The sequence below is a fragment of the Acomys russatus genome, chromosome 16 (genome assembly GCF_903995435.1).
Source record: "Acomys russatus chromosome 16, mAcoRus1.1, whole genome shotgun sequence".
In the NCBI taxonomy this organism is placed as follows: domain Eukaryota; kingdom Metazoa; phylum Chordata; class Mammalia; order Rodentia; family Muridae; genus Acomys; species Acomys russatus.
Window position 1 is genome coordinate 12641306 of NC_067152.1, and position 11092 is coordinate 12652397.

The 11092-nt window shown below is 55.4% G+C and overlaps 1 protein-coding gene across 8 annotated transcripts in view; it reads left to right on the forward strand.

Moving 5' to 3' along the window:
* Positions 1 to 4127, forward strand: part of Bcas3 (BCAS3 microtubule associated cell migration factor) — a 464077-nt gene extending 459950 nt beyond the window's left edge. For 4 of the 8 annotated variants that reach the window (XM_051158190.1, XM_051158194.1, XM_051158192.1 and 1 more), the window contains 2 exons: positions 891 to 981; positions 3911 to 4095. In XM_051158190.1, coding sequence (XP_051014147.1) covers positions 891 to 981; positions 3911 to 3947 — 128 coding nt within the window. In that variant the 3' untranslated portion in view covers positions 3948 to 4095. Of the gene's footprint in view, positions 1 to 890; positions 982 to 3910 lie in introns of all 8 variants that reach the window. The other 4 variants (XM_051158189.1, XM_051158193.1, XM_051158191.1 and 1 more) reach the window with 1 other exon arrangement.
* The last annotated feature ends 6965 nt before the right edge of the window (positions 4128 to 11092 follow it).

The following is an 11092-nucleotide window of genomic DNA, read 5'->3' on the forward strand; positions in this document are numbered from 1 at the left end:
AATGGGCATTGGGGTCCCGCATCCTGTGGCCCCGCCCCAGTTCCAGTTCTCCCTCTGGTGTGAACTCAGGGCCTGTGGCTTCCTCTTTGTCCTTGGTGTTGGCTGTCTGCAAGGCGTGGCTATCACTCCTACCTTCCATGTTACCAAGTCCCTAAAGAATACAAGGGCACAGTCTAAGTCCAGGCACTTGCTTGAAGTCCCGCCTTACGCTCTGCCCTGTTGGGGTTGGGGGGATGCAGGGTGTGTGTGTGGGGGGGGAACAAGCTTTCTTTAAAGCCAGCTACCTCATGGGCCAGACTCCATGCTGCCTGGAGAGCCTCCCTAGGTCCCTGGCCCTGGCTGGTTTATGCTAGGTTTCATCTGGAGTCTACTTACAGTGCAGGAAAGCTGCTGAGAGTTTGAGAGTGTGGGACTGGGGGGGTGGGGAGGGTCGCTGAACCCCAGGTGGGCCACTACATCAAAATGTCCAGGGTTCCCTCCAAAAAACTCTTCAGCCTGCCTCCTTCCTCTTCCTCTCCCGGCCACCTGCCTGCATGGGGCCCCATTTGGCACTGCATGGGCCCCTGTGTGTCCCCTTTTAGAGGCTGTTGTGTTTTGCTCACTGTGTGACCCCCCCTCTTCCTCCACCCCCATCCCAAAAGATTCACAACACTTCTACCTCTGGGCCCGCCCCTCCATGACTGGTCAGTGTCCCGCCGCCGCCTCCCGTGCATGCCAGGGTCCTGGACAGCAGAGTTCTGCTGCAAGACCGCCCTCTTCCCGTGTGCTACCCCTGCACCTCCCTCCACCCTCTCCTCCTGCTTGGGGAGATCAGTGTACCTCTGGATCATTGTCCATATCTCTCAAAGAAAAAAGAGAAAAAGATTCCTCAATGCTTTTCTTTTCAAAAGGGAAAAAAAAAGGAAAAAAAAAACAATGCCAACAGCCCAGCGTCCGTGAACAACCCAACAGTAACAAAGCATGCGTTCGGGATGGAGGAAGGTAAGGCCACATGTTTCCACTCGACGCTTGCTCCTAGGGCTGGGGGAGGGTGTGACTTGAAGTGGGGACACAATGTGCACCCGTCCAACCCCTCCACGGTCATGTCACACACACCCTCACTCTTAGGTCTTTAGAGGAACAGAGAGAGACCAGATCTGGTAGAACACACATAAGAACAAACCCAAAGAACCATCCCAGGTCCAGCCAAGCCCCTGGTTCTGTCACTGATTAGTTCATGCTGGAGAAAGGCCCCACTCTCCCTAGCACATCATCCATTCATTCCGGAAGTGACTTTTTTGAGCACAAGCCACTTTTAAGGCCTGAGGATTGTGACTGGGGGAAGGAGAGATGAGGCACCCACTCCCTACCAGGGCCGTTCCTCCTGTGGGGTAATGCACTTAGAAGCAGGAGTTGCAATGTGGAATTCCATAGACCTCCACGGTGAACGTCGGGATTCCCAGAAGAGTGGACACCAATGGGAAGATGAACAGGCATTTTGGGGCCCTGAAGCCTAAAGCTGTCCATACAGGCTCCTCATTCGAACAGGAAGCACCAGTGAGAACAGACGACAGGGCAGCAGGCTGTGAACAGCCATGTGGTCGTGCCAAGGAGTTTATGCTAGGGACCCTAAGGAGCGAGTGGCCGTCTTCAGAGGAAAACAAGAGGAGGCTTGTGTTGGATAGTGTCCTGGCTTTGAGTGGATAAGTATGGAGATCTTGGGACCCAGTGGCCAGTTCAGACTAACCAGGGCAAGGTTGGAAGGAGGCCGTCAGCAAAATCTTAGGGACCCTGGGATGTGGGGGGGATGTGCCAGGCCTAAGCATCAAAATGAGAGCAGGGGCCAGGTAGCTCAGCCATGCCTGGCCTCCAAGAGAGCAAATCCATCTTATAAGCCCTTGGTAACTGTCTCTGCACTGTCACTTGTGTCCACTCAGACTCATGTGGTGTGGTCGCCGAGATGGCTGGGGGTGTTGCTGGGGCCTACGCCGAGGGCAGGTGGGGTGCCAAGCTTGGGCCCAGGCTGTGGATCCCTCAGCTTCTTTGGCAATGTGGAGATGTTGCATTTTGTATCCAGACTGTCGGGACTCTGCCCGTGCTCTGCAAAGCAGCCACTCTTCCGGTACTGATGGCCTCTCTCTCCTGCTCCTTCATCTGGGGCTTCCTTGGGTCTGCACCCATCCCCTCTGTATCCTGAGGCGGCCCCTGCTTTTCTTGCTACTGCCTGCTCCTCTCCCGCCCCGTCTGGCCCTGCTGTCAGCGCCCCCTAGTGCTAGGATGGCTGTGCAGGAGGGCATGGGCCTCTGAAAGTCACTCGGGTCCTTGAGTGTCTCCTGGAGTCTGCTGCTTGCACACTAACTCCCAGGGCCTAACCCTTTGCTCTCTAGCCCTTCCTTCTAGTGGCACAATGTCCCCAGTATTCCCAGATGAAGGTGAACCTGAAAACCTAGCTGGAGGAAAAGATCCGAGCAGCCCTCTTCCCATAGAGTTCTCCTATGGCTTTTCCAGGAAAGGCAGCATCTCCTGGGGACACGGCACCATAGCCCGTGCCCCAGTCTGTGTCCACAGTGCCCTCCTTCCATGGCTCACAGCGCTCCCGACCTGCTGGGATCTATACATCCTGGTGTGTCATCTAGCCTGGGCTCGGGCCCAGACATGACTGGCATAGTTACCACTTTCCTGCCCCATTCAGTGGCTGCTTGCTGCTGCTGCTGCTGCTGCTCGGCAGCCCAGCTTGTGCTGTAGTGTGGCCTTCAGAGTGAGGGAGTGCCTGGCTGGTGATGGCCAACCCAGTGGAGGCCATGACCCCTTACTCCCTAACCAAAGCCAGCTGTGCTGCATGCTATGGCGGCAGGGGCCTGGGGCGGGTGCAGGTTGGATACTGAGCTCTGTAGCCATACCAGATGAAGTATTGCTGGCTACGCCTTGATGTTTCCAGTAACTGCTTTGAAGGCTTGCACTCCTGAGGTAGACAAGCAAAGGTCTCTAACCACAGGCAGGCAGACTGCAGAGGAAGAAACTAAGCTGTCACATCTGAGCTTGGAGAAGACTCCAGAAACTGTCCATGCACGTGCTGGCCCACATCTCAGAGCCAGAAGCAAAGAGGGGACAGGAACTTACCACCCTTAGAAAACCAATAAATGAATCCAACAAGCAGGGAATCGTATGCCCAGCCTTTTGCCTGCCCAGTTACTGTCTTGGATGAAGAGATGAAGAGGCACTTACGGTTACCTAGCGAAATAAGATAGGTCTGTCTGCCATATCCAGAATATCCCAGTGGGACCAGAGCAGCGAGGCTTGCCACTCTACAGATCAACTTAGCATGTCCATTCTGTGGGTCTCCAGGAGACTTGGTGGGGTCTAAGAGGACATATTCAGGCAAGTAGGAGACTCCTTCTTCATTGGTACAGGCTCTCCCAAGCAAAGGATCCCACTATACAGGAAAAGCATACACTTTCTAGAAGGTACAAGCTCAAGCCTGGCTAGCAGGCAGATTGTGTGGGTGAGAATAAAGGGACACTGTAGGCTAAGCTGGGACCAGGCTCCAGGGACAGGTCAGCCAGGAGAAGAGCAACAGGGACAGATGAGCCATGCAGCCTGCGTCTCTTCTCTGGTCCTGGCTTCCGCCCACCTGCGGATCCTGAGTAGTGCGCACTAAGGCATTGCAGGAGAATGCTAGCTGAGCACGAGTGTGTGTGCAGGTGCTAGCCTGCACGCTGTCAGCAGCAGTGCCACCCACACGGGCATTCGACTTCCGCCCTGAAATGAAACACTCAAGTCAGAAACTGGAGTCTGCTAGCCAAGGGGACTTCTCCTCCCCTGACCAAGCCCCCTGGTGACCTGAGCTGCCACTTGGCCCATGTGGAGAGCAGGTGGGAAGAAGCCTCTCCAGATGACCCTGACCAAGCCTGCCCTCTCCTCTGTTTTGCAGAACTTCAGCGAGAGGGAAGCATCGAGACTCTGAGTAACAGCTCAGGCTCCACCAGTGGCAGCATCCCAAGAAACTTGGATGGCTACCGATCTCCGCTCCCTACCAACGAGAGCCAGCCGCTCAGCCTCTTCCCCACTGGCTTCCCATAGATACCACCAGCCTCCTGCTTCTGGCTGGCTGGCCCTCTAATCCTCTAGAGAGGCTGGGAGAAGCGCCCCCCAGCGCCCTCCAGCATGCCTCTGGTCCTACACTGCTCCTGTTTCATCAACTCCACCTTCCCTAAGCTTAGTGACAACAGCTGCTCAGCTCATCCTGACTGGACAAGAAGAGACTTCCAGAACACCTCAGCACCCCATGCCCTCTGCCACTCCTGTCAGTAGGGGCTGTGGCCAAAAGAGACTGCAGAAACTCAGTCCCCTCTCTCTTTGCACATGATGTCCTGCATTGGATCCGCTTTCGTATTTTCTAACTGTACCCACAGGGGGACTGGAACAGTGGCCAGATGGCCAGATCTTAGGGCCTTGCGTGGCAAGAAATTGAGTGGTCCAGCCAGGCATTTTGGTGGCCATCAGCCCTAGCCCACTTGAGGCTGTAATACATGCTGTCCACAGGTGTTCCCGCTCAGTTCCTTCCAAGATAGGAGTGAACTGAGGCCCAGAGAGATAGGGAAGGAGGAAGGAAAGAGGCCTCCCTGTGCCCCTTGCTTCCCTATTGGCTCATGGGGAGAATTTGTCCGTCTTATCTTTAAGCCCTTGTACCCTGGTCCTGTACTGTTCAGTGAAGGAACCCGCGGTCACTGAGGCCATGTCAAAAAGTGCACGTCTTGTCCAATAAATCACGCTGCAATTGGTGTCCATCCCTGAGTTACTGGGGTCATGGTTCTATCCAAACTCTGAGCAAAGTCCTGTGGGTCTGACCATGAGCAGTGCTCCCAACACCCACACCTGCGCTATGTACAAGTGACAGGGGAGCCCATGCGGGGAAGAAATGGGGAGAAAACCCTTCCCACTAGAATTTAGGCAGGGCCTCACTGAAGTCTCATCTCTGAGATTCTTGCCTGTTACCAGAGCCTCTGACTTCTGGAGGTGCCAAGTTTGGACCTCCCTACTAGTCCAGCCCCTTGCCTGTGGCCTTGTCTTAGGATACTTGGGAACTACCTCTCTTTCAAGCACAAAAGATGGAGAGTCTGTCAACTGAAGTTGGATATCTTTTTTTTTTTTTTTTTTTTCTTCCCAAGACAGGGTTTCTCTGTGTAGTCCTGGCTGTCCTGGACTCGCTTTGTAGACCAGACTGGCCTCAAACTCACAGTGATCTGCCTATCTCTGCTTCCCTGACTGTTGGGATTACAGGCATGTGCCACTGTGCCCGGCTTTAAAGTTGGGTGTCTCGTGAAAGCTGGAAAACCTCTGATAGCAAGTTCTTGAGTTTTGTTGTTTTGTTTCTGAGATCTGGTTTCAGGTAGCTCAGCTGACCTCTAACTCACTAGCCAAGGATAACCCTGACCTCCTGATGTTCCTGCCTTCACTTCTCAAGTGCTGGGATTGCAGGACTTTTTTTTTTTTTTTTTTTTTTTTTTCAAGACAGGGTTTCTCTGTGTAGTCCTGGCTGTCCTGGACTCGCTTTGTAGACCAGGCTGGCCTCGAACTCCTCCTGCCTGTGCCTCCCGAGTGCTGGGATTAAAGGCATGGGCCACCATGCCCCCCAGCTTGCAAGACTTTTTTATTCCCTCCCTCCTCCTATTGTGGACCTGAGTGGTGACAGGGAGACAGCTGACATCCGCCCCTCTTTCTTCACCTATACCTCCCAGAGGCCCCCAAAGAAGGCCTTAGAGGACTGAAGGAAACCCACTGAGCCAGGTGTGCTTTAAGGTGGAGCTTTTAATGGAAGGATTAAGTTCACAGACAAGCAGCCTTCCCACCTAGCCCTCTGGTCAGAGCTGGGGCAGCTCCTGGCCCCTGCCCTCTCCATATCCCTCCCCCATCAGCCCCCAGTCCCTGAAGAGAAATCGAATATTCAGATGTCTTCCCCAGATCAATTGACCATATGGGAGAAACACCTAAATCTCACTGTCCCTCTTGTCTGGGATCCTGGGGGGCTGAGAAATCCCCTATCAGAAGGAAGCTTTGGGGGGAACACAAGGCCTGGGAGTCAGCCGAGCAACTCTTCCCCATTTGGGCAGCTTCGACATCCATGTGCCTGGCACAGCCCCCATCCCCAGCTGGAGCAGCATTTTAGGCAACAGAGGACAGAAGGAGGGTGCCACAGGCTGCTTTGTGCACACAGCTGGTGGGTTGGCTTCCCCAGGACTGATGCAGATGCTGGAGAAAGCATACCCCCTCGGCACCTACCCTTGGGCACGTGGGTGCAACAAAGACCTTGCTGCCACGAAGGGGACCTACCAACCTTTCCTTTACAGTGGGGAGAAAAAAGATGCAGCCTCCTCCAGCCAGGGAAAGTAGTGGGTGTGATGCTGGACTTGCTGGCTGAGCTTGCAGGACAATCTGGTTATTCATCTGCTCGGAGTCAGGGCAACTCTAAGTAAGTGGGGGAAGGGTGAGGACCAGAGAGCTCAGATAAGCCAGGGCCCCAGAGTGGCTGCCATTGGAGTTCAGGTTATCTGAAAGGCCCTGGGCCTGGCCTCCAGCTAATTGGAAAGGTTAGGGACCCAGCCATGGCCTGTAATCAGCTGAAGGTGAGAGCTGGACAGGGGACCTTAACTGCCACTAGCCCTAGAGTGGCCAGCCTCTTCTCTACAGATAATGTCCAAAACAACCTCCGCCTGCCTCCCCACCCCCACCCCCCAGACCTCATGATAGCATCACTCTGAAGGTCATCAGGACATGAATCTAATTGCGACTGGGCCAGGTGACCTTGAGGAAGCCAAGTGGCCTCCTGATTCTTACAGTACTTCCTAGTCATTGGCCTCCCTCTCCATCTGCTGGAAGAAAACACCTTCACCATCTGTAAAGAGCCTGCTGGGAACCAAAACGGCAACTCAGATGCATGGTGAGGTGTGGGAGTGACTCAGTGCCTGGTGTGGTCCAAGGGCAGAATCACACTCAAGCACAGACATCAGGGTCGGCTCTGCCAGGGGCGTGCAGAAGCCAGGCCAGACAGCCACAGGGCTGTAACTGGGGACAATTTCTCAATACTCATCTTTTAATTTTTACAAGTCAGAGACTAAACCCAAAGATAAATTTAACACTCATTCTACCCTCCTTTTGCTGATGACAAGCCTGAGCCCCAAGAAGGGCAGGGCTTTTCCCAAGGTCATTGGAGTCAGCTGACCCCCTTTCTGCACCTTGCTGCTCCTCGTGCTCTGGCCAGCTCCTGTCAGCCACCTGAATCCCAGCTGACCTCTCTGACCAGGGCCCCTCAGACAATCCCAGACTCGGTTCACTCACTCCTAGGTCTTATCCCTTTTCAGCCAGATTGGGCTGACTTTGAAGCTGCTCCCTGGTCCTTAAGGCCAGAGCCCAGTGGAGGCCCTAGAATGCCAATGTGGCTTTTGCTCTCTGAGCAGGACAGCAATACGACCACCACTTTTCCAAGGAGTGAATTTGGGATTTCATTCTAGCTTTTTCACCTGGAGCCATGTGACCTTAGGCAAATGACCTGCTACAGGTGAGTCTCATCTCTCAGGAGAGGAGACTGTGAAGAGCCCTGCAGGGGCAGCATGGCTGAGGAAAAGAGGACGCTGCGCTCTGAAAGGCAAACGCGGTGTTCAGAGACTACACAGTCCAGGTAGTTTATCGGTGGGCGTGGGGCTGTGCTGGTCCCCAGGTACTCCAGAGAACCAGCCTGCCTGTACCCACGGGGCCAGCCCCGCCCCACAGTTAATGGTGGGTCGGTCCTGGAGGCCCTTCTCAAGCCACGTCACTCTCCCCGAGATCCCAAACACCCACTCATGTCCAGGCTCAAGTTCAAGACTCCCGCTTCACTTTTGCCCACCCTCGAGAGCGGTAGCTGCATCTCGTGGAACCAAGGCTTTCAGGGTGGTGAGTATTTAGAGGTTTTGAGGAGTTACAGGATTCCTAAAACTCTGGGGAAAGTCTCCCAAAATCGACAGGGACACGTCCTAGGTTCCTAACCAATCAGTCTCTCAAAATGCAGAGAGGTTGTCCGCCCACCCACCCCCGAGCAAGTGTGTCCTGGGCAGCAACAGATTAGCTGGGCTTCGCCTTCGCATCAACCTGGGACACAGGCACTGGGCCGCACAGGAGGTAACTAACTATTCAATGCTTCCCAGAGCCTGAAGAGGAAGTGGCCCTGCGGCTGGTCCTGGCACCAGACTAGAGCCACACCAGGACCAGGAAGAGGGTCGGGTAGCCCATTTTTCCCACGTCGTCTGCCGCACCCCAAGCCTGTTGGCCAGATCCTGCGCTGGATAATTGGGACGAGAGGCGACCGGCGAGCTGCGGCTCCAGGGAGACTGCGCGCCTGTCAGCCGCAATTTGTTTAAGTGGACGGGACAGGCCGGGCCGCCGCGGGCTGGGGTCAACGAGGCCGCGGCCCCCAGCCTGGCCAGACCCGGGACCGCGGGGGAGCCCAGCCCTACTGCTTAACCGAGCTAGCTGGCGCCAAGGCTCCGGGAGGCGCGGGTCCGATGGAGAAGCCGTGGATGGGAATGCGCCTAGTGCCTCCCCCCCCCACCACCACCACCACTTTCCTTAAGTATAGGACCACACATGTCATCCCAGCTTTCCCCCAGACACATTCGTAAGTCAAAGCGTGCTTAGTGCCAGTTATTGGCGCTCACGTGCCCCTCACCCAACTCTGCCTCAGGACCACACGTCCTCCAGCATCCACGCATCCATTCCAGGCAGGCTCTGACATACAACTCAGGGGTCATGCATGCAGACACCCACAGAAACCTATGCGATTTTAAGGATCAACTCAGGAGAGAGGTCTTAGTCTTGTCTCTTGGCCACGCTCAATGTAACTCAGCAGCCTCGCCAGGCTTGGGACTGCATGCCCATCCGGTCCAGGCTACCGACGCTGGATTTGGTTGTTGCGGGAAGCTAAGAGTACGGACTACGTGAAAGGGGCCTGGGGCCACGAAGCCAGCGCCCGCCCGACGCCCCCGCCCAGAACTGTCTGGGAGAGGGAGGGGCGGCTGAGCGCGCGTCCCCCGCCCGTCTGCGGGTCCCGGCCGATGCGAAGTGACAGGGGCCGGAGCTTTGTTGTAGAGCCTCGGCCGCCTGGCGCCAGGCGCCCTCGCCCGTGCCCTCCCCCTCCAGCCCCGGGCGGCCAGCGAGGCGCCCCCCGGGGCCTCTTAAAGAGACACGCACATTCTGCCCGGGGGAGTTCCCCAGGGGCGCCTGTCCCTGGGAAGGGGGGGGGGGGGTAAGACCCAGGTGGGGGTAGGGCGGAGCAGGAGCCGTGAGCCGCAAGGCGCCGCCGGAGAGGCTGCTTGGGCCGCCCCAGCGTCAGTTTTCGATGATCCAAGGATATTCTCAGCAGAAGTTTGATTGGAGATGAGTCGATAAAGGAACTTAAGAGTGGCCAAGGCAGGTCCTCCGGGTACCTGCGGGGTGGTGGGCTGGAGTGGTTGGTGGATTCCTAACCTGCCTGCATAAAGTCTGTGACTAGCTGCAGGTCAGGTCCTTAACACCGTAGGTGGGATTTAGGTCTCCTAATGCAGCCACTGCGCAATAGCTGCCCAGTTTTGTGGACCAATAATTCCGACTTTCATGTTTCAAATCTCGGGCCTAGACGCATACCAGTTATGGTATGCTACCCAGGAAAATGTCCAAAATACATACTTCGATATCTACACATTCTTACAAGGTACAAAGGTGCCTGTGCTCATATACACACAGTTTAGCAAATGTATTGCTAATTCAGGAAGCTGACCTGACATTTTTTTGTTCACCTCACTAACTAACTGCCCAAGTGTGTTCAGAAACATCTCTCTCGGAGGGGCCACATCCGGTCTAAGTTGGAACCGATGCAGAGGTGCAATGGATCTCCCAGCTGCGAATACTGCGAAGCTACAGCCGAAGCTTCCTTATGAGCAGAGAAAAGAAGGAACGAGAAGGGGGACGGGCGACCTAGCAGAGAGTAAGGTCCTGAAGAAAAATTCTGTGGGGCAGGCGCGCATAATTCTATGAAGAATTACACGTGCCTGGTGTTGGCTCAGAAACATAAGAAAAAAAGGTCGTGGAGGCCAAACGACTCCTGCTGGTCTCAACCCCGTACTGCCGGGGGCGACTGGCTTTTAAACGCCTTTCTGGGCAGCCAGCTAGCAAGTGCCAGAGACCCGGTGTGTGCAGCGGAGAAGCAAGCTGCCTGGGTCATTGATGGATGTAGGTGACCACTATGTGGACACCGGGCTGGTACGACAGTACTCACTTGTAGTGGTTGGGTGGGAGTGTCCACCGTGGCTAGTTCATACTTGTCATGCTTTCCCCCCCCCCCCACCCCAACAAGTACAAGGGTCCGTGCCCCAACACTATTCGAGGCTAGGGTATGATCTTTTTACTCTAGCTAGATACACCTGATTATGGCTTTCTATGGGTACCAACGGCATCACACTGGGCGCGAAATAACACACACACACACACACACACACACACACACACACACACACACCACGGGGATGCACTGGGGCTGTCGCCAGAGAGAAAAACGAAGACTGATCATCGAAGGGAGTGTTCACAAACGCTGGCAGACACCTCCATTCCCACCCGCGTTACTCAGCATTCCTCAACTAGGGAGCCTTGAGCTTTCAAAAGACGGAAACAAACTCTAAAGAAGTGACCGGGAGTGAAGAGAGGATGCTGCTGTTTAGAAAGAGATGGGCTTATATCTCCAGTACCGGATGCTGCGAAAATTCGTTCTGGCGCGTGTGGAGAATCTGAGGTCGTGGATCAACTAGCGCGGTACCGCTTTGGCCTCAGCAGAAGGTGCGCTCACCTACTTGGTCCCAAGGATCCGTTTTCCCACTCGCCAGAAGGCTTTGGGTTGGAGACACAGACCTACTTTGGATTAATGCAGGGCCCACCTGGAACCCCAGGTTTCTGAGCCTGTGAGAGGAGACGTAGGTGAGGGGGTTCCCCGCATTTCTTCAGAGAAAGGCCGCGCGCGTCCCGCTCCCGCCCGTGCCGGCCCCATCAGGGTTCTGCCATGGCTCCCCACTCACCGGCTCCGGCCACCTGAGTTCGGCTGCGGGACCTCGGC